This window comes from Lithobates pipiens, unplaced genomic scaffold, assembly GCF_037356315.1.
Source record: "Lithobates pipiens isolate NorthernLeopardFrog02 unplaced genomic scaffold, aLitPip1_a1.2 Scaffold_18, whole genome shotgun sequence".
In the NCBI taxonomy this organism is placed as follows: Eukaryota; Metazoa; Chordata; class Amphibia; order Anura; family Ranidae; genus Lithobates; species Lithobates pipiens.
The window spans coordinates 413,949,957-413,973,740 of record NW_027507758.1 but is presented as its reverse complement, the minus strand read 5'-3'; the positions used below and the strand labels follow the sequence as shown (position 1 = coordinate 413,973,740).

Sequence of the window (23,784 nt, the reverse complement as noted above, 5' to 3'; positions counted from 1 at the left end):
AATTAGTGCTGCACGATTAATCGCTAAGAATCAAAAATCACAGTCTGTTTCTCTTCCCGATCTTCAAACCAGCATGTCACAATTCTTTCTAGCAAGTGCAGAGTTCTCAAAGCTTCGGGAAAAACATCCAGGCAGCCTGCCAAGTTTAATCACAAGATGCTAGTAAGTAGAAACCAAGTATCTCTTCTTCCAGAGTGTAAATGAAGGAAGTTTAACCATTTAAAGACAAAACCTTTTCTGACATTTGTTGCTTAGAAGTAAAAAAGCTCTAATGCAAATACATCAGCCGTGGGTCCAGCCTTAGAAGGCAGCCTGTGTAGCCAGGAATACAGATTTCTGGGTGGAGAAAGTGACCAAACACCTGTCACAGGAATCCGAATCGGATGACATCCTTGTCTTCCTATCAGTGATAGGAAAAGCTGTCACTTGCCTTGCAGATGCCGCAGTTGAGTCTGCAAGAGCCTCGGCTAAAACGGCCGCATTAATCAACTCTGCTAGAAGAGCTGTCAGGATTAAGGCATGGTTAAGAGATGTTGCATAAAAGGGTAAAAAAAAAAGTCCCAGTAAAGCCTAAAAAGGGAAAACTTATAAGAAGAAATTTGTAGTCACTTTAGGTAAAAAGGCAAGAATATTATTTGGAACACGGATTTTTTTTTTTCTCACATGATGCTGGAGTAGAATCATCTAGAAAATAATTTTGGAGCTGTTTTGAACTTTTCATGATATAGTTGAATAGTTTTATAAATATATGAACTTTTTTTTTTTTTCTGAAATATTTGTGAACATGTATAAAGTGAAGCAATTCACTAATGCATGTTTATACATGGTTTTGAATGTGTACATAGTATTTTGCATAACTCACTTTTTGTATTTTTAATGATTGCATTGGGAGCACCCTATATCACAGCATGCGTTTTGTGAGTACCCACTTTTTATACAAAAACTTCTTATTAAATTATCTCTGGTAATGCACTAGGTGTGAGCGCCTTCCATTTCTGTGCTTTCTTGTAGTTCCTTTCGGATTACCCCATCTGAGGAAGGCAGCATTCACCTAGTTTTGGGATACCATATATACCTTTCACACTACCATTTTATCTGACACTTGTTACTCCACACCTTGGAAGACCTATTCGTGCTGGAAGTGACTGTTTGTTGTTGTGTGGTTTATTTTTATTTTTTTTATATATGCCTTCTCACCCCTAGCACTGATTCTGTGGGTCCTTCAAAAGCTCAGCCAGCCCACAGGCCAGCTCCTCCTGATAGCACCCTGGTGGCCAAGGAGAAGTTAGTTCGCTAGCGTAAAGTCCATGGCAGTGGCAGAGCCATGGAACCTCCTGAACAGGTTGGATCTTCTCAGGCAGGTGCCAGTACTACACCCAAGGCCCGAATTTTTCTAGCTGGTGGCCTGGTTATTGAGCGCCAGATCATAAAACGCAAGGGCTGCTCAGAAAGAGTGATAAGTACCCTCCTTCTGAGCAGAAAACCAGTGACTAAAAATTGACTCAAAAATTTGGAAGACTTTGTTCCTGGGGCAAAGAAAAACAGATGTCCTCCACCACTGTTCCGATTATCCTAGAGTTTCTCCTGGACGGAGTAGACAAGGGCCTAGCGGTCAGCACCCTCTGGGTGCAGATAGCAGCCCCCTCAGTCTAATTTGATACAAGACTGGCAGAGGAAGACCTTAAATGTTTTTTGTTGGCCAGGGAAAGTGTTTCCCCGGTCTCCAAAGGCAGTTTCCCACCATGGGCTTTGACAAGGGTGTTACAGGCATTTTGTAAACGCGCATTTGAACCTATAGTAGAGGTTCCCTTTAAGTTTCTACCCTTAAAAATATAATTTCTGTTGGCAATTACCATGGCCAGGAGGGTTGGGGATCTACAAGAGCTGTCCATGAAGGAACCTTCTTATTGATACAACCAGATAGTCACCCTCAGGCCAGACCCTTTGTATCTTCCAAAGGTAGCATCCTTATTTCATAGGACACAAGATATAACATAACATTGTCGTGTTTTTTTATTTATTTTTTTTTATTTTATTTTTTTTGTGACGAACCAAAAGAAAATTTCATTGCCTGGATGTAAGAAGCTATCTCCTTGCTTTTTTACAGAGAACAAGAGTTTAGGAGAATCCAATCACCTACTAGTTTTCTACGCTGGGCCAAGGAAGGGACTTCAGGCTTCTAAAGCCTCAGTCTTGAGATGGATCAGGGGAGCCATCTCCCTGGCTTATGAGTTATGAAGTCCCAGCAAAGGTTAAGGCCCATTCAACCAGGTCACTAGTAGAGGTCGACCGATATGGGTTTTTCTCTGGCCGATGCCGATGCCGATATTTAGAAATCATGGTGGCCGATAGCTGATAGATGATGCCAATTTTTTTGGGCCGATATGTTAGGCCGATTTTATTTTATTTATTTATTTTTTTCCTTTTTTATTATTATTTTTTAATCCCCCTTGATCTAACACACCTTTCCCATTGGGGCGTTTTTCAGGCGCTTTTGGGCTAAAAATAGCGCCTGTAAAGTGCCTGCAAAATGGCTCCCCTGCAGTCTGTGTGAAAGACAGAGTGCTTTCACACTGAGGCGATGCGCTGGCAGGATCTTAAAAAAAAAAAGTCCTGCAAGCAGCACGTTTGGAGTGGTGTATACCGCTCCTCCACCACTCCTGCCCATTGATATGAATGGGCACCACTGCCGAAGCGCATGCAATGCGATTTGGCAGCAGTGCTTCATAGGCGCATTTAACCTCTTCCTTGGCCGCTAGCTGGGTTATATGTGCCCCACTAGCAGCCAAATAGCACTGCTAAAATGATGGTAAAGAGCCGCTAAAACTTGCGTTTTACCATCAACGCTCCAGTGTGAAAGCAGCCTTCATAAGTGATACAGAAAATTTCTTACTTGTATGTATGATTTAGATTAAAAAAAAAAAAAACACCTATGTATTAAATAAAAACAGGTAGTCAAAACTTTTGGACGAAAAAAAAAAAAAATGGGCTAACTACTGTTTTTTTATTTTATTTTTATTTTTAAATAGTGTATTTTTTTCCCAAAAAAATGCATTTGAAAGACCTCTGTGCAAATGCCGTGTGACATAAAATATTGCAACAACCGCTATTTTATTCCCTAGGATCTCTGCTAAAAAAATATATATAATTTTTGGGGGGTCTAAGTGATTTTCTGGCAGAAAATACAGGATTTTTACTTGTAAGCAACAAATGTCAGAAAAGATTTAGTCTTTAAGGCTAGGTTCACACTATTGCGATGCGGGAACGCCGCGAATCCGCGGCGTTTTCCCGCATCGCTCACCTCCCGCCGGCAGTTCACACTGCCCTATGCGGACGGCTGGGGGTGTCTATGTTATGTTAATGACACCCCCAGATCCGTCGGCATATCGCAGTGCGATCTGCCGACTCGCACAGGAATCGGATCGCATGGTGTGAACCCCCATGCGATCCGATTCCGTTGCGGACCCAAAAAAGGGTCCTGTGCGAGTTTGCTGCGGGACAGCTGCGAGTTCAGCCATACTATCTGTATGGCTGAACTCGCAGTGCTACGGAGATCGGATGTGATTTGCTGTGCGAATCACATCCGGTTCTCCCCCCGCAGCGGTGTGAACCCAGCCTTAATGGTTAAACTGAGAACTTCTACACAGAGATGACTTCATTCAGTGTAAACATTGTATCATTTAGTTCTTTTCTTGGCAGTCTGCCCAGAGAGCAGGAAAGTGTTGCTATGACAACTCGGGCAACTCACACTGACTTCTATACAGAATCTATACAGAAGTCATTTCAAAGTCCCGCTGTAGTTCTAAATCGGCTTTTTATCAGCAGAATCGGCCGATGCCGATTATTTAAAAAACGGCAATTATCGGCCGATATATCGGCCGGCCGATATATCGGTCGACCTCTAGTCACTAGCAACTTCCTGGTCTGAAAAAGCAGGGGCCTCCTGGGAACAAATCCACAGTGTGGCTACCGTGTGGAAGTCTTGTTACATCAAGACTTGGCCTTTGGCCGGAAGGTCCTACAAGCTGTGGTCCCACCCTGAAGATAATCCTGTGTTTACTTGATTATCCGCTCAGGTGTGCCATCCTGGAAGGTGATGGGAGAAAACCCTACTTTAGACTTACCGGTAACAGTATTTCTACGAACCTTCTAGGATGGCCTACGTGGAGGGAAAATTAGTTGAACACTAGGTGGTGAGTACCTAATGTGGAGTGACTTTCCTTGTGAACCGGTTTCGGGATTAGTTTATTACAGACTTGGGATCAAGGGGAAGGGTGGGGACTTGTAACAAGCTGTCAATTGATTGTATTTCCTGTAGAGAGGCACCCTCATCTGTCCCTCCATAGACCTCTATGGAGTGTCCGTTCAAGTCCACCTAAAAAAACTGACAGGCAGATCTGAACGGCCCTTCCTTGTGAAAGGGGCCTTATGTGATGTGGTAATCTGTGTGATTTGCATGCTTGCGCAGTGCATGGTAAAACGCTATTCTATGACAGGTGCTCTGTCGTGCCATGTCTTCTTAACCTGTTCCCGACCGGTGCACGCCAATGTACGTCGGCAGAATGGCACGGGCAGGCATATTGGAGTACAGGTACGTCCAATATTCAATGCCGCCCTGCCATTGAATATTGGCCAGCGGTGCGCTCGTGCCGGTCGAGACCCCCGTGAGTCCGGTCGCAGGTCCCGTGGACTCTATCGCCGCGGGCATACCCGCGATCGTCTCACGGGGCGGCTGAATGGAGGAAATGCCGTGTAAACAGCATCTCCCCATTCTGCCTAGCAACTAGTGTCGCTGATCTCTGCTCCATGTGATTGGAGCAGAGATCAGTGTTCACTAAATGAAAGCTCAGCCCCCCACAGTTAGTAACACACCCTTAGGAACACTTAACCCCTACACTGCCACCCACTGGTTAACCCCATCACTGCCAGTGTCATTTACACAGGAATCACTGCATTTATATAGCAGTGATTACTGTATAAATGACAATGGTCCCAAAAATGTGTCAAAAATGTCCGATGGGTCCCCCACAATGTCGCAGTCACAATAAAAATCGCTGATCGCCGCCATTACTAGTAAAATTAAAAAAAATTATTTATATAATAAAAATGCCATAAAACGATCCCTATTTTGTAAACGCTATAACTTTTGCGCAAACCAATCAATCGCTTATTGCGATATTTTTTGGAAAAAAAAATGTAGAATACGTATCAGCCTAAACTGAGGGGAAAAAATGTTTTTTTTAATATATTTTTGGGGGATATTTATTATAACAAAGTAAAAAATACGTTTTTCAAAGTTGTCGCTCTAATTTTTTTTTATAGCGCAAAAAATAAAAACCGCAGGGGTGATCAAATACCACCAAAAAGCTCTATTTGTGGGGGGAAAAAAGGACGTCAATTTTGTTTGGGAGCCACGTCGCACGACCGCGCAATTGTTAGTTAAAGCGACGCAGTGTTGAATCGCAAAAAGTGGTCTTGTCTTTGACCAGCAAAATGGTCCGGGGCTGAAGTGGTTATAACAGTTGTAAAGGTTTGTGTTTGATTTTTTTATTTATTTTTCTCTAAAATGGTAAACATGTATACTCATCTGCTCTGTGCAATCATATTGCACAAAACTGCTCCAAACCTCCCCTTCTATGGTTCCCCTGCTGGTGCTCTAGGCTCTTCTCTGCTCCACCATCAGATTTCTATGGGAGCGCACCTGTGAACTTTATCTGGAGTTAGTCTGTGTGCATCAATAGACATATACAGCACGGTTTAGCCCAAGCCCCCACATAAGATTTAATTGGCAGGAGCTGGTGGCAGCCTCTGTTTTGTGAGGGGGAAGAGAGACCAGCACTTTTGCAGATGGGCACAGTGCTGGATCAAGATTGGGCTCAGGTAAGTATAAAGGAGGGTGGGGGTGCAATACAACAAATGGGCCTTCTCTTGTTACCAACATGAATTTTACAGGCGGTCCCCTAGTTACAAACATCCGACTTACAAACGACTCCTACTTAAAAATGGAGGGAGGAAACAGAATGTGAGAGGAAATCTACCCCTAGGAAGGGAAATTCTCTCCTGTAAGAGTTATTATGGGAAAAAGGTGTCTCCATTGAAGCTTCATCACCGATCCTTGTTTCCACAACAACCCAACATTTTCAAAATCCAATGGTCATTGGGACAGAAAGTGACATGAAATCTTCTCAACAGGGGCACAGACAGGAAAACAAAGTTACAGGGGTGATCACCCTTCCCTATGCGATCTAAAAAGCTTAAAAATATTTTTTTTTGGCTGGCGCTAAAATTAAAATTTACCTGTTCCGACTTACAAATTCAATTTAAGAATAAACCTACAGTCCCTATCTTGTTTATAACCCAGGGACTGTCTGTACTGTGGTCCTTAGCGCCAGCTAGTGGTCATAATGCAGTATTTTCACAATTACCTCTGCTCATTACGAATGAACCCATCTTTTATTACCACCCATAGTATTTGTAAGAGCATTCAACCAGAAGCAAAAGTCTAAGAACATTTGATTTTGTCCCATTTTCACATAGCATGAATGAAAATGCTGCTTTGCTGGACAAATGGCTATTCCTTTTTTAATAGATCCCTTTGTGTTTATAATGTTCTAATTGCAATTTATAAATGCTTGTATAAATATTTATGGAGGTGTTTAATGTATACTTAAAGCATCATTCACATGGGGCATTTTAATCTGTGCCCTGTTCACGGCCATGTTTGCTGGCACAGGGATTCACAGGTGTTGTCTGGATCCCTGTCTCTGCAGTACCATTGCTGTCTCTTGGGACGCACTGTCTGCATGGACACAGTCGCTGATCTCTATGTGGCATCCCTGCAGGTGCACACACATGCATGGATGTTACCTTGGTAGCAGAGGAAATGCCCGTGCTATGCACGAGGCAAGGATTAAAACACTCAATGTGAATGATTCTTTAAGTGCATGTTACCCCAAGATTTCTGATGTCTGTTACTGTGTACCTGTATTAAAAAGTATTCTGTCCTCCTTGCCTTGCTTCTTTTAAAGTCTTGAGTTTACATTGTGTAAAAAAATAAATGCACCCCTTTTTTGCATGTAAAAAATGTGCATTTATTGTGCTTTTTTTACATTGTATCCTGTAAAGCATTGTACCGCAACTATCATATCGTAGGTGCAATACCTGGATCCTGCATGTTGTCAGTACGCTGTCTGTACCTCCGATGCAGGCCATTACTGAATGGCAGGAAAAGTCAATTAACTACCAGTGAGCTCACCAGTGCCCTTGCAGTTCATTACGAACTTCAAGCCATCTGCTGCAATGGAGCTGATGTTAATGAATAGACTACAACTACCAGGAATCTGTGAATGAATGATGCGGTCGTGTGGGCAGAGCCCCACACAGCTGCACTGGAGGTGGAAGATGGATGGATGGATAGGAGCATGTTATAACCTATATATGAGTGGCTGTAACATGTTCCTAAAAGTGAACTTATCCTTTTGGCTGGGTTCACACCTGCTGCGGCCACGGGTCACAGCAGGGGGTCCGGTGCGCCCCTGTTCCCTAATTCAGGCGTGACTCTGGTCTGAATCTCTGCCTGAATTCGTACCTGATTCTGAGCCAAAGACGCACAGGACCTTTTCCATATGCGGACCGTGGCCTCCCTGGAGGTGTGTGAACTGGCTCCATTGAGAGCCGGTCGCACTCTCCTGTTGTGTATTGAATGCGAGAAAACCCGCAGAAGCGTGAACCCAGCCTTAATGTACAGTATGTGGTGGTCCTGCCAGTCCCCCTGTGTCCCATTTCAAACTAAAGGGTTTGTATACAAGGTAAAGGTTTACATATAGTTTGAGTCTAAGCATTGTTGGCTAGAAATCGGTACCATCCCTGAGATTGAAGAATAACTCTTTGGTAGAAAAGGTATTCTGTGCTGTAACCTAAGCTGTACTCTGATTTCCAGTACTTTGAAGGGTTTTGGAACCATGGCTCCCAGCTCTTTACTTTTCTAGCATGTTTGCAAGTGTTTATCCAGAATTTAGAAAAACTGGACTGGATTACAAAATGTGACCAGAGATTATCATTTTCTCTATTTGGAAGATATTCCCTTGTATGCCTAGCAACAATTGCTGAGTTTGGCTTCAATCTTGGCTATAAAAAAGAAAATCCAATTTTATTTTTCAGACCGGTTATATAAAATCATGAATGAGAACAGTATGTTGGTACCTGCTGGGGGCAGGAGTCTCCTGGCCGATTCTTCTGTGTTTGACTTCAAAATCGCAGAGACGTCAAAAGAAAATATATTTACTATTCCAACAGACGTTGATGGTAATGTATAACTTATTTTTTCTATCATGCAGGTGCAATTGTGTGTGTGTGAAGGAGACAATGAGTTATTTTGGGTTGTGGTGGGGTGTTTTTTTTTTTTTTTGGCAGATCAGTTTGATAAGGAGCTGTGCTAGTGATTGTATAAGAATCTGGATTTCCAGTCTTGCTCCCTATTTTAGCTTAAGTTAATCTGTTGTAGCCTGACACTTTTTTTTTTTCCTAGAGCTTTGTGGATACTGTTTTGTCATAAAGCTGAGCTTCAGTCTTTCACAGTAGTAAAGCCTTCTCTCCTGTACTAAAATTGCTTACTGAGTCCACTGCCCGTAGACCTTCATATGGTGTGCATTAGAGGCTGGAGCAAGTTGTATAAAGCCCACCTCATATCCTGACTGGTGGATGACCAGCATTTACTTCCCCCCCCATTCCTGCCTCGTTCATTGGACTTCAGTCCTTTCAATCATGGATGCTCCGCATCGCATATGTATGGATGTTACCTAGGGCTGTCTGCATGCCTAGGATTGCCCACTCCTCCAGAGTGACATTGACCCAAAATTGTAATTTCCCAAGGCGTCTTTCAGGACAGCACCTGAGAGATAGTGACTCCTCCCTCCTCGTTAGGAAACACCTTCTTCCTCCAGACTTTAAAGGGAGGCGCCTCCCTACCACACCTCAGTTATTGTGTTTCCTCCGGCCCGGAGGGAACATCTTCTGGGAGGGAGTCAGTTTCTCTCAGGTGTTCCTGAGGGACTAGGCTTCTTTCCCTTTTTTTCCTCCTTTAGAGACCCGCTGTCCTCCCGACCTTTCCAGGCCTCGGCAGCGGTAGCAAGCGGGCTCCTCTTCCCCTCTTGTGCTCGGAGAGAGCCGAAGACTCGGTGGCCCGCACGTTCGTAGGCGCGGCGGCGCGCGTGTGCCGCCGCCATATTTTTTCCGGCGGTCGCGCCGGAAGTGACAGAGCGGGTCATCGGGTCGGCTGAAACGTCGTTTCCGGCGTGGACGCAGGGGGGAGGACAGGTGCTGGTGCCTTTTTTCCGCTTCTGGTCCGGTGCAGCTGCATTATTGGAGTCCGGAGGCGGCGTGTAGCCACAAGTGGATTTCTGCACACCTGTAATGGAAGATTCAGCGTCTGCAGCGGGTGGGGACAGGCACAGGCACCAGCAAAGCCCAGGTAAGAGGCAGCGGTTAAAGTCTGCCTTCTTTTATTTCCTGGCGTTTGGTCTCGCTCTCTTTTTTCTTTCCCCCCTGGTGGCAAGGGGCCTGTCTGGGCACTAGAAGCTGACTGATTTCTTCCCAGTGCACCTGTGTGGTGATCCCTATCAAGGCTGAGACTGGGTCTCACTAAGGGTTCCCTGTTTTTTTCCCTTTTTTTTTTTTTTTTTTTTTTTTTTTCTTCATAGGCTAAGAGCTCTGACCCAAAGAAAAGATGTCCTTCAAACAAACGCATGGATCTTTTGCTCAAGAGATCATGGCAATCAGTTATGAGCAATTTAAAACCAGCAATGGCCACAACGTGTGTAGCCAGAAATTTAGAATACTGGATTAACCAGTTAGTCGCATATAGCTGCAGATTCCCCCAAACAGGAAATCTTAGATTCTTTTCCTACCCTGATTACGGCAGTGGCTTATGTTGCGGATGCCTCAGCTGAGGCAATTAAGATATCAGCCAGGTCAGCAGCTCTAACTAATGCTGCAAGAAGAGCCTTATGGCTTAAAACCTGGCCTGGTGACTCGGCTTCAAAGAATAAGCTGTGTGGGTTACCCTTTTCAGGGGACTTGCTCTTCGGCCCTGACCTCGATAATATTCTTGACAGGACAGCCGATAAGAAAAGATCCTTTCCGGTCAAAAAGAAAAAGCAGGTACCAAAACGTCTTTTTCGACCTCAAAAAACTCAGGATCAGGACAGCAAGTTGCAGGGGAGAAGGAAAAGTTGGTCCGCCCCGAAGCCGAAGGGTAGAGGCGGCATTCTCTTCCGTCCTCCTACACAGACCGAAAAATCGCAATGACTTGTCTCTGCGGGTGGGCGGAAGACTACAAGAATTTCTTCCGCAGTGGTCAGGGATAACTTCAAATCAGTTTATCCTGACCACTCTCGCGCAGGGTTACTCACTCGAGTTTGTCAACAACCCCCCAAAGAGGTTCCTGATTACCAACACCCCGCGGGACCCGGTAAGGGCCCTGGCCATGAAGTCCTTTCTAGAGGAACTGATGCAACAGGGTGGAGTAGTACAGGTACCCCTGCAAGAACAGCAGGAGGGGTTTTATTCCCATGTTTTCCTAGTAAAGAAACCGACAGGAAAATTTCGGTTGATTCTCAACCTGAAACCGTTAAACGAGTCCATAAGGTACAGGAAGTTCAAAATGGACTCAATTTTTTCAGTCAGAAATCTGTTGATGCCAGGATGTTTTATGGCGTCGGTAGATTTAAAAGATGCATACCTACATGTTCCGATCTCTCCCCAGTCTCAGAAGTTCCTCAGGCTGGCGGTGAGGTTGGGGGGTGTGGTTCATCATCTCCAGTTCAGGGCCCTACCCTTCGGCCTGTCATCATCTCCCCGAATTTTTACCAGAGTAATGGCAGAAGCTTTAGCGCCGCTGCGACTTCAGGGAATCGCAGTTATTCCTTATTTAGACGATCTGCTGTTTTTCGCCCCATCCAGCGAGGAATTGCAGATCAATCTAGGCAAGGCTCGCAGCCATCTGGAGACGTTGGGGTGGGTTTTGAACCTCCAAAAGTCGTCCCTAAACCCATCTCAGGAGATTCGGTTTTTAGGGTATCTAATAAATTCGGTGGATCAAAAAAATCTTCCTTCCCTTAGACAAAAAGGACAGGATTTCCGGTGCAGTGTCTTTATTACAGACCAGCCAAAATCTGACAGTAAGACAGGTTATGTCAGCTTTGGGGGTTCTAACTTCAACAATGCCAGCAGTCCAGTGGGCAAGAATGCATTTCAGGTGTCTGCAGGCTTTCCTTCTCAAATCTTGGGATCACACAGTGGCATCCCTAGAGGCAGAGGTAAGAGTGTCAACCCAGGTAAAAAGGTCCCTATGGTGGTGGAAAAGACAGGATGTCTTATCGGAGGGGTTAGTCTGGGCTTTTCCAGTCGAGAAAAGACTAACAACCGACGCCAGTTCCTGGGGGTGGGGAGCCCATCTAGGAACACGTTTCACTCAGGGGTCCTGGGCCAAAGAGGAGGCAATAAGGTCCTCAAACTGGAGGGAGCTCAAGGCGATTGCCTTGGCTCTGGAGTTGTTTGTTCAGGAACTCCAGTCCCATCACGTCCAGGTCCTAACAGACAATGCCACGGCGGTGGCTTATTTAAACAGACAGGGGGGTACAAGAAGCAGGTCGCTTCAGGTACTGGCCATGGAGATTCTTCGGTGGGCGAAAAGACGTTTGTTATCCCTATCAGCAGTCCACCTAAAAGGGGATCTAAACAGGTTAGCGGACTTCCTAAGCAGAAACGCTATTCAGGAAGCGGAATGGTCTCTAAACCCGGAGGTATTCGCAATGATTGCCGGAAAATGGGGTTTACCAGAGGTGGACCTGTTCACCTCAAGGGTGAACGCCCAGGTTCACCAGTTCTTTTCCCTGGACAGTCGCGATGGCTCGCTGGGTACAGATGCGCTAGCTTATCCATGGGAATTTCGTCTTTGCTACGCTTTCCCCCCATTTCAGTTAATCCCGTTAATTTTAAGGAAAATTCAGAGGGAGAAGGTGCCAGTTATTCTAATCACGCCCTTTTGGCCAAAAAGGGCCTGGTTTTCGACAGTTCTAGGTCTGGCAATCAAGCCTTGTTGGCATCTGCCCCTCAGGCACGATCTGTTGTTGCAGGGCCCAGTAAACCATCCAGGAGTGGCCAGCCTGGCCCTCACGGCCTGGTTTCTGAAAGGCAGCTCCTTAGGAGCAAGGGGTTTTCCAACCGTTTGATCTCTACCCTTTTGGCAAGTAGGAAAAGGGTTATGGGGGCCATCTATTCTAAGGTTTGGAAGCGTTATAAAACTTGGTGTTTTTCAGCCGCCCAGGTGCCAGGGAGCCTTGTCTCCATCTTGGAGTTTTTTACAAGATGGAGCAGACAAGGGACTGGCAGTTAGTACCCTGAGGGTGCAGGTAGCAGCTCTGACAGTGTTCTTAGAGAAATCTGTGGCCTCAGATCCGCTGGTGATCAGATTCTTTAGAGCCCTTAAAAGATCTAGGCCAGTTCCGATTAAGGTTTTTCCTAGATGGGATTTGTCGTTAGTCCTACAGTCTCTAACAAAGGGGCCTTTTGAGCCTCTTGTGGAGGCTTCCCTTAGGTTTCTCACATTAAAAACAGTTTTTCTGATTGCCATTGTCTCTGCTCGCAGGATCAGTGAGCTAAATGCTCTGTCAGTTAAAGAACCATATCTTTCCATTTTTCCTGACAGTTATTCTTAGAACAGATGCAAAATTCTTACCGAAGGTAGCTTCAGTTCAGAACCGTATACAGGACATAGTACTGCCAACCTTTTGTGTTAACCCCAAAGGAAATAAGGAGACTCTTTTCCATACTTTGGACGTCAGGAGGACTCTGCTGAGTTATCTAAAGAGGACGGAGTCCTTCAGGCGTTCAGATTCATTGTTTGTACTTTTCTCAGGAAGAAAAAAGGGTTTTCAAGCTTCTAAAGTTACTTTAGCTAGATGGCTGAAATTGGCTATCTCGGAGGCATATTCCCAGGCAGGATTATCCCCTCCAGCAGGAATTTGTGCACACTCAACCAGGGCTCTGGCGTCTACGTGGGCAGAGAGCTGGTGCCACCCCTGAGCAGATCTGCAAGGCGGCGACATGGTCGAGTTTTCACACATTTGTGAAACATTATAGACTGGACCTCACTTCGGCCAGCGATCAGGCATTTGGCAGAAAGGTCCTGCAAGCTGTTGTCCTGCCCTAAGGGGTAAATCTCTGTTATCCTCTCAGGTGCTGTCCTGAAAGACGCCTTGGGAAAGACCAAGTTAGACTTACCGGTAACTTGTTTTCCAGAAGTCTTTCAGGACAGCAAACATCCCGCCCTATGGTATTGTATTATGCTACGCTGTGACTAACGTATGTGTTTGTGTTCCAGCCGGGGCCGGAGGTTCTCTTCTACAACTGAGGTGTGGTAGGGAGGCGCCTCCCTTTAAAGTCTGGAGGAATAAGGTGTTTCCTAACGAGGAGGGAGGAGTCGCTATCTCTCAGGTGCTGTCCTGAAAGACTTCTGGAAAACAAGTTACCGGTAAGTCTAACTTGGTCTTTCTCTTTTATTCATTGACTGACACAGCTCCTTTAATTCTTGAGCTTAGGGTTACCTTCAGGAGAGGACTAGGCAGCATGTGAAAACCGCTAGACTGCACAGCACCGCCCAGGAGGTGGTCCCTCTGGCTATAACCCCTCACCCTGCTTCCTGCAGCTCAGTTTTTTTTGTTTTGTTTTGTTTTGTTTTCTGCCTAGTGTAGAAGGACCTAGGCTCCCTGCCGGGACCATCAGGCTGGATAATATAGATCCTTGTAGTCTCCCCAGCCTGGCCATTGAGCAGACCATAGCTATGCGCTGGGTCGGCCACAACATGCACATTCTTCTCCAAGGGTGGCCGGTGAGCTATAGGCTCTGGGGCACACATATGACTGGGCTACTGCTGTCAGTGTGCTGTGGCCAACAGCCACCCCGTACTGCTCGGGTGATGGGTCTGTGGTGGAATGCGTCCAGAAATCCCGTAAGTAAGGGTAAGTACGGCTCTCCTTGCCTCGGCAGGATGGAGCAGCTGGGCATTCCCTGGGAGGTTGACTAGGGGGTCTCTCTATCCCTCATTCCCTCCTCCCCCTGCTGGGGCCGCTGTATGTCTGTCTGGGCATGAGGTATGGTATCTGTACCTGGTCGGGGGTGTACCGGGAGGCTCCGAGCTTTGGCGGGGGGCTGTGCTGGCTGTTGGGGTCAGTTTTTTTTTTTTTTTTTTTTTTTTTTTTTTTTTTTTTCTTTACTGCCCTTCTTTTTTTTTTTTTTTTTTTTTTTTTTTTCTCTTCCCTTCCCTGTGCGGACCTCAGCCATTTTGCTGAGGCTGTGGCCATTTTCCTGCAGTCTTAGGCATTGTATGTGCTGTCAGCCTTTTTTAGAATGGTTGGCTGACATTTCCTTGATTTATAATTTTTTTTTTTTTCTAGGATGGCCGGCGGAAACGCCCCCTGCCCCCCCCCCCCTTCTAGGGAGAGCTCCGATTCACACTTTGGTCCCGCGGTGACTGGTGGCCCCTGTTCAGACGTGTCAGAGGATGCAGACCAGGAGCGTTCGGACAGTGAGAATGACTCTGTGTCCGGGTTAGCGCAGGAAAAATCACTAGTTGGAGCACTTATCACTGCAGTATAGGATACCCTGAAGATATAGGATTCAGCAGGAACCTCTGCTAAGGTGGCGGCCCCTTTTGGGTGCAATCGCCATTTACATGTGTGTAGGACGTGCAGGAGTTAAAAAAAAAAAAATAAATTTTATTTAATTTTTTTAAGGTGTTGGGGTTTTTTTTTTTTTTTTTTTTTTTTTTTTTTTCTTTTTTTTTTCTATTAAACGTTCTTGCTATCACAAGGTATGAACATCATCTCTTGGGATAGCATGAGCAGTGACGGGCAACTTTTTTTTTTTTTTTTTCTCCTCTGCCCTCCAATACATCCAATCAAACTGCCAGTAATGGCCAGTACACAAAGAACTGAAACCAGAAGTTATGAAATCCTCACTTCTGGTTTCATACATCATAGCAAAGGTTGAATGGATGTTCCTCGTTCTCCTTGAACTCGGTGGGCTAGAGAAGTACAGAAACGCCTTGTAAAATGTATTGTACAGCTGTATAGCCACTCTGATCACTTTTACAAAAAGCTTGGCGCAGGCAGAACATTTTGATATCAGGCTTGTGGCTGCATAACCACTTAAACCTAAGGATGTACAGGTAGGTCCTATTTTGGGATCTGTACATAAGTATTGTCCCTTGTGTTGATTTTTCTCCTTTCCATAGAAATTCCTGACCTTCCCCTCCCTTTTGGCCTCTTGTCTTATCATGGGGTATTCACCAAGGTATTAGCTGTGCTTTGTATTCTGGGTCATTGTCTTCTACATGGAGGCTGACTCACCCTAGTGTCACATACTGGCTGCATACATGCCCCTGGCCAGCGCTTAATGATGAGCTTGGTGTTGCCTTATTTTAGGAGGCTCCAAGATTTCTAAAGGGGCCACTGTCTTTTGGCATTCCCATGGGATATTTCGATTACCTGTTGAGGGAAGAGTTTGTGCAGGTCTCTGTTGGACAACGTGGCTTTCGCAACGTCACATTGACTCTTCATCTGGCATATTTAAATCTAGTTCTGGACACAACTTCTACCAGTGTTCTTCCACAGAATGTACTTGTGATACTTTGTGGTTTCAAATTTGAGTCCTTAACTCCATGAGCCAGCCAACTATCTGCTTTTGCATGAGTCTTGGACCTGATGGTAGTCTGTTTTAGATGCTGTTCCACTCCAGACCTCTACAGTGCTATATTGTTGGCATGGGACCAGTCCCATTCCTGGACAGATTGTACCTGGCTTGTTGTTGGCTCGGGAGTCTGGCTCTGAAATAGGAAATGTTTCCTTCCTGTCTTTTGGAGAACACAAATGACTGATAACCAGCCTGTTTAGCTGGGGAGCAGTCCTGGGCATCCTCCTGGTGCAGGGGACTTGAGTAGTGAAGTCTCTTGACGCTCGATCAACATTCTACAGCTTTTGGCAATTTCAGCTGTCTCTGCAGCATTGGACTGCTCCTGTGGCAAGAGAAGTAGACCTTACACCTGAAGGTGTTCCCCATGACTTCCAGGTTTAAAAAAAAAAACTGGGCCGGTTTGTCTCCAGTTACAGGAATCTAGTGAAAGCTGTGGTTGCTCTCTGGGATCATTACACTATGATATATGCCTTTTTATCCTGGGAGACTTTCTTGTCTGCTTTGCTAGATTAAAATGAAGGGTATTGTGGTTATCCTCATTACTCTGTACTAGCTCTGGTGGATGTGATGTGCTTTGTATAGCACAAGGAAGGTATATACTGTAACCCCTGTGTGGTGTGTTTTTTTTTTTTATTTATTTTTTTTTTTTAACCCTGCTGGGAGATTTAAAATTTGAATTAAAAGAAATTCCTTACCATACGCTCGTGTCCCAGTTCAAATGCTCTTGCCTGCCATTCCATTCCAGTGCTCTATACTAGCAGATGATTGTCACACTCCTCATAGGCCTGCTAAAGCATTAATACTATGAAGAAAGTGAAGGAGTAATACTCTGAAATCTCTGCATATCAGCCAGTAGGCACCAGACTAGTGCACTCTCCTTAGCCAGTGGCCTTTTAGGATGCCCAGTGTAGTTCTGTATTAAATGAGCAGCGGCATAATGGTGTTGCTGTATTATATCGCAGCTCACTGTAATGGGTGGACCTGGTCTGACATGTCCACTAATTTAGCCTTGCTTAATGGATGAGCCAGGTGACTCCTGCTCTGTGGGCATATCATTTTACAACATGCCCACGTCGCCACCCATGGCTCCATTTCACCACCCATCTACAATACTCTTTCAATAGTATGATGGGAATTGCAGTCTGCTATAGTGGTTGTGCACACAGGAAATTACATCCAGTGGACATAGCCACATGGAAGTGGTGATGTCACTGACAGATTAAAAAAAAAAATTGAAATCGAGAGAGTTATGCTGTGTAACTAGCCTCAAGTTTAAAATGGAATAGAAGTTTGCTGTAACCTTGTGCACTGTATTAATTTAGAGAAACACACAAGTATCCAGGTGTTTAGTGGAAGAGATGGAAGGAGACCATTGATTAAGTATTTACTCTATAATTTGTCTTTTAATGTGCTAAATTCTTTTATTGCAGAAGACATGCCCCAAATAGAAACGAGAGTGATTCTCGTTCAAGATGCTGGAAAAAATGAAGCGTTGTTAAAAGCTCTTGAGGTATGCGTCTAGATGTACTTATTCATGTTCTTTTATCTTTACAAATGCAGTGTTTTTCTAATTTTTTTTGCCTGACTCTTCCTTTCCACAGATAGTTAAGCTAATGGAAGTTCCCATTGTAAAGATAAGGGAAAATTGTCGAGAGAAATCCAGAGAATCATTTATAAAAAGTATTGTAAATATGGTATGGTGCCCTATTCATACCAGCTCATCTTGCATGCAGCACTTTACATCTGGCACAGCAAATCACATCACTAACCTTCTGCGGAACATGTTGAGATTTTTTTTAACACATGTGCTGCTTCACCACTTATCCACTGGGGCTTATTCGATAATTGTAATAAGTAACTCCTCTTACCTCTTCATTTTGGTGAAGGATTTTTCTTTGATCTTTTTGGTTTAGCACTGGTCACTATATTTCTTTTCACCGTGTGTGTATATCTCTTTAAGAAAATGACTACAAAGGGGTTTCAGTATATAGACTCAATGTCGCACTCGACATACAATGTTCAAACATCACTCTTATCCTTCTTGGTGCCAGACAATCGGTGCTTTCCAACTATATACAGTATCTCCCAAAAGTGAGTATACCTCTCACATTTTTGTAAATATTTTATATATTTTTAATGTGTTAACACTGAAGAAATTACACTTTGCTACAATGTAAAGTAGTGAGTGTACAGGTTGTATAACAGTGTAAATTTTCTGTCCCCTCAAAATATCTCAACACACAGCCATTAATGTCTAAATCACTGGCAAAAAAGTGAGTACACCCTAAGTGAAAATGTGCAAATTGGGCTCAATTAGCCATTTTTCCTCCCCGGTGTTAAGTGAGTCGTTAGTGTCGCAAGGTCTCGGGTGTGAATGGGCAGCAGGTGTGTTACATTTTGGTGTTGTCGCTCTCATTATCTCATACTGGTCACTGGAAGTTCGTGGAACCTCCATGGCAAAGAACTGTGAGGATCTGAAAAAAGTAATTATTGCTCTACAGAATGATGGCCTAGGCTATAAGAAAATTGCCAAGACCCTGAAATTGAGCTGCAGCACAGTGGCCATGACTATACAGCTGTTTAACAGGACAGGTTCCACTCAGAACATGCCTTGCCATGGTCAACAAAAGAAGTTGTGTGCTTGTGCTCAGCGTCGCATCCAGAGGTTGTCTTTGGGAAATAGACTTATGAGTGCTGCTAGTAATGCTGCAGAGGTTGAAAGGGGGGGGTAGGGGTCAGACGGTCAGTGCTCAAACCATACACTGCGTCAAATTGGGCTGCATGACTGTCATTGCAGAAGGAAGCCTCTTCTAAAGATGATGCACAAAGCCCACAAACACTTTTCTGAAGGCAAGCAGACTAAGGACATGGATTTACTGGAACCATGTCCAGTGGTCTGAGACCAAAATAAACGTATTTGGTTCAGATGATGTCAAACGTGTGTGGCGGCAATCAGGTAAGGAGTACAAAGACAAGTGTGTCTTGCCTACAGTCAAGCATGGTGGTGGAAGTGTCCTGGTCTGGGGCTGCATGAGTGCTGCTGGCACTGAGGAGCTATAGTTCATTGAGGGAACCATAAATGCCAACATGTACTGTGACATACTGAAGCAGAGCATATGATCTCCTCCTTCACCCCCCCCCCCTTTGGAGACTGGGCCGCAGGGCAGTATTCCAACATAACGCCCCCAAACAGATCTCCAAGGTGACCAGTGCCTTGCTAAAGTAGCTGAGGGTAAAGGTGATGGCCTGGTCAAGCATGTCTCGACCTAAACCATATTGAGCATCTGTGGGGCATCCTCAAACAGAAGATGGAGAAGTGCAAGGTCTCTAACATCCGCCAGCTCCGTGATGTCGTCATGGAGGAGTGGAAGCAGAGTCCAGTGGCAACCTATGAAGCTCTGGTGAACTCCATGCCCAAGGCAGTGCTGGAAAAGAATGGTTGTGACACACACTATTGACACTTTGGGCCCAATTTGGAAATTTTATCTTAGGGGTGCACTCACTTTTGTTGCCAGCAGTTTAGACATTATTGGCTGTGTGAGTTATTTTGAGGGGACAGAAAACTTAAACTGTTTATACAAGCTGTGCACTCACTAGTTTACATTGCAAAGTGTAATTTCTTCAGTGTTGTCACATGCAAAGCTATAATATTTTCACAAATGTGAGGGGTGTACTCACTTTTGTGAGATACTGTATTTTGCAGTGCAAATAAATACTAAACAAAAGTCCATCAAAGAACATCATTCATATTATGTAGTGTTGGTGCTTCAGAGTAGTGTTCCAGTGCTCCACCCATTAACAATGTATCTTAATGTACAATCACAGAATTCCTGTGCCATACACCACCTAGATATGTTACATAGTTGGTGAGGTTGAAAAAGACACCAGTCCACCCAGTTCAACCTAGTGTGTGTGTGTGTGTGTGTGTGTGGTTTTTATTTTTTTTATTTATTTTTTCTCTGTCCTGTCCTGTGTGGCTAGGGGTTCTAGTAACCCGCGTTCGTATTTTTGGCACCCAAATGCATTACTTTACATTTTTCAACATTAAACCTCATTTGCCATCCATTCATTTGTTTAGGTCTTTTTGCAAGGTTTCCACATCCTGCGTAGACATTATTGCCCTTGATATTTGCAAGTACTGAGATTGAGCTATTTATCCCATCCTCTAGATTGTTTTATGAATAAATTAAACAGGTTTGGTCCCAGGACAGATCCTTGGGGACACCGCTTTCCACACCAGATCATTCTGAGTATACCTCATTTATCACCACCCTTTGGACTCGGCCCTGTAGCCAGCTCTCAATCCAGGTACTCTCCCTATGGTCCATGCTTGCATACCTTAGTTTGTTCAGTAAATGCTTGTGGGGAACTGTATAAAATGCCTTTGCAAAATCCAGATACACCACATCCATAGGCCTTCCTTTATCTAGATGCCAGCTCACTTCTTCATAGTAGGCTAATATATTGGTTTGGCGAGAACTATTCTTCATGAAGACATGCTGATTACTGCTAATGATGGTTTTTACTACTAAATCTTGTCTATATAGTCCCTCGTAATTTCCTCTAATAGCTTGCAGACTATTGAGGGTTTTTCCTTGCATAGAGAGAAGGTCCCTCTAATAGGAGGTCATCAAACCTGAAGGAAACCCAAATGGTTAATATTCCTCCATTGCTTCCCCTCTGGATTTTAGGCTCTTATATTCCAGGAAGTTTTACAGCTCTGGGAACCTTTAAAGTAGATGTAAACCCGAGCCATGAAATTTTGAGCTGGGCACATCTGTAGTGTTTACTTATTTCTATCTAAAGCCCAGAGTCCCTGTTAGCGTGATAACTTCTGGCAAGTTCTCAGACGGGCGATGAAAGCAGCCTAAAGTTTGTCGGGGGTGAGGCCTATAAATTAGCATAGAGCTTGTCTTGTCACAGCACAGCTCTGAAATCTTTTTGTTCTTATGACTATGTGGGGGGGGGGGGGGAGACATTCCTCCAATGTCTCCCGATGTAAGCCAAGACTACAGTCCCAGTGCTGAATGAGGAAGTGAAAATCTAACACAATGTAAAAATTCTAAAGAATATAGAAAGGGAAAGACGGCAAATATGCATGTAAAAATTATTTAGGGATATCTGTTTCATCTGAGACAGTTTAAGAGTTAAAACTCCTTCACTTGACCATCACTCATAGTACTCACTGTAACTGTTTATTGTAGGGTTAGAAACAATTTTATTGCAAGGTACAGTGGAGCAAATCGGGCAATCGCATGTGCAAGGAGGCAGCACACACCACCCATGCTGCTGCATACAGCTGACTGGGACAGCATACCTCCATCAAACATGAGCACCTCACCACAGAGACTCTACTTATGTATTCTTTACAGATGCAATGCGTAAGATGGCGTCTCTGCTGACATTACCGCAGTCAGTGGAGGTTTGCTGTCCCTGTCAGCTGTCTGCAACAGCATGAGTGCTGTACATTGCCTCCATGCACATGGTTCATTGTGTACATTTCTGTGATCTGCTCTGCTGTACCATGCAATTTGTTTTTTATCCTACAATAAATCATTCAAATTCCCCAACTTTCTCACAACTAGTACTGCCCTGCCAGATGTAAAAAGACAAGCGCTTACACCCTAAGATGTGTGTATATCTTCTGGGGGCTGTGGAATTACGTTCCTCTTAAGCAGCTGTTTTAAATCGGGCTCTATACAAAATAAAGCCCTATCAATATTGTACAAAAAAACTCCATAAAGATAAATCAACACATCTGAAGATGAATCAATCCATCAGAAGAGAGTCAGAAACAGCGCATAATATTCTAATTATAGACAATCACAATAGTGTACAATTAATGGTAAGATACTTCCTCAATAAATTTATAATCTTATAAGTTCACAATGTATGTATATATGTTGAGTAAATTACAAACTCTGTCTCATTTTATGTCCATCTAGCAAATGTCCATCTAGAAATTAGCGCTTGATGGTGAGTTTATTAATCTCGCAATAATTCAACATAGTTTGTTAAACTCTTGACATATATTGCACCATTGCCCAAAGTACACCTCCACGCAAACACCGCAGAAAGTCGGTGCCAGTGAGGAGTCCCCCTTAGGTATTTCTCTTACCAGACAGCTGGTTTCACAGATCTTATCAAGAAATCCTGTTAGATGTAAATGCACGTTTCCTTTCCCTTCATATACCGCACCACTCGATCTCCGGAAGAAGGATAATTACAAAGAAAAACACATATAGTGTAATTCCATTAAACAAACAAGGTGCTTTATTAAATTAAAAAACCATCAAACATTGCACTCACAAACGTTAAAACTTTCAAAACGTAGATTCAATACATGGATTATCAGGAACATCTAGGTTACAGGATGGTCCTACCGCCCTCAGCAATGGATCGCTCCCCGCTGATATCTCCCGGCTCGGTCTCAGATGTCAATACGACGAAACGTGTCAGGGTGGAACCATACGAGTTTAACACAGCAGGAGTGATAGGAGAGATAAGAGGAGAGGGACCGAGCTGGGAGATATCAGCGGGGAGCGATCCATTGCTGAGGGCGGTAGGACCATCCTGTAACCTAGCTGTTCCTATCTGAGCCTAGCTGATAATCCATGTATTGAATCTACGTTTTGAAAGTTTTAACGTTTGTGAGTGCAATGTTTGACGTTTTTTTAATTTAATAAAGCACCTTGTTTGTTTAATGGAATTACACTATATGTGCTTTTCTTTGTAATTATCCTTCTTCCGGAGATCGAGTGGTGCGGTATATGAAGGGAAAGGAAACGTGCATTTACATCTAACAGGATTTCTTGATAAGATCTGTGAAACCAGCTGAGTCTGGTAAGAGAAATACCTAAGGGGGACTCCTCACTGGCACCGACTTTCTGCGGTGTTTGCATGTGTGCACGCGTGGAGGTGTATTTCGGGCAATGGTGCAATATATGTCAAGAGTTTAACGAACTATGTTGAATTATTGCGAGATTAATAAACTCACCATCAAGCGCTAATTTCTAGATGGACATAAAATGAGACAGAGTTTGTAATCTACTCAACATATATACATTGTGAATTTATATGATTATAAATTTATTGAGGAAGTATCTTACCATTCATTGTACACTATTGTGATTGTCTATAATTAGAATATTATGTGCTGTTTCTGACTCTCTTCTGATGGATTGATTCATCTTCGGATGTGTTGCATCTTTATAGAGTTTTTTTGTACTACAATAAATCATTGTTTCAGTGAGCACTAGGAGTCTCCTTGTTTTTCTGAGTATGATTTGTGAAATGGAAGTAGAGTTGACCTTGAAGTTATTCAGAGCTGCATAACTTCCTAGAACAGTGATGGCGAACCTTGGCACCCCAGATGTTTTGGAACTACATTTCCCATGATGCTCATGCACTCTGCAGTGTAGTTGAGCATCATGGGAAATGTAGTTCCAAAACATCTGGGGTGCCAAGGTTCGCCATCACTGTCCTAGAACATAAGCGCTTAGAATCTGGAGGGCGAAGCAGTGGCAGCATATTTAATTATTTGGGTCTCCTTTGTGCTTGATGAACGCCAATAATTGCAGGGCCCTTCTCTCTAGGTGAGCCAACGCCCACCATCGATGAGGATATCTAGGTGATGTTTGGCACAGGAATTCTGTGATTATATATTGAGATAAATTCTTAATGAGGTAGAGCACTGGAACACTACTCTGAGGCACCAATGTATAGTGTGTGTGTGTGCTTTTTTTTTTTTTTTTTTTTATATCTATTTGCACTGCAAAATATATGGTTGGAGAGCACAGATTGCCTGAAGCTGAGATGGGTAAGAGACTTTGGTTTGTACTTTACAATGGGGTTGATTTACTGAGGCTTGGTTAACATATGTGCGAATTGGATGAGATTTTTTCCGCATCCAACTCGTGGGACAGTCGAGAGTGACTGCTCTCAATGGAGCAGGTTCACACAGGTCCAGGGTGGCCACGGAGCGGATTCCAAAAGTATCCTGTGCATTTTTGGGTTCAGGGACAAAAATTCACA

The 23,784-nt window shown here is 44.0% G+C and overlaps 1 protein-coding gene across 5 annotated transcripts in view; it reads left to right on the top strand.

Moving 5' to 3' along the window:
• ECT2 (epithelial cell transforming 2) overlaps positions 1-23,784 on the top strand; it is a 137,423-nt gene that overhangs the window by 26,738 nt on the left and 86,901 nt on the right. For 3 of the 5 annotated variants that reach the window (XM_077487963.1, XM_077487961.1, XM_077487960.1), the window contains 3 exons: positions 8,161-8,304; positions 17,181-17,260; positions 17,352-17,444. In XM_077487963.1, coding sequence (XP_077344089.1) covers positions 8,178-8,304; positions 17,181-17,260; positions 17,352-17,444 — 300 coding nt within the window. In that variant the 5' untranslated portion in view covers positions 8,161-8,177. The remainder of the gene's footprint in view (positions 1-8,160; positions 8,305-17,180; positions 17,261-17,351; positions 17,445-23,784) is intronic. The other 2 variants (XM_077487964.1, XM_077487962.1) reach the window with 1 other exon arrangement.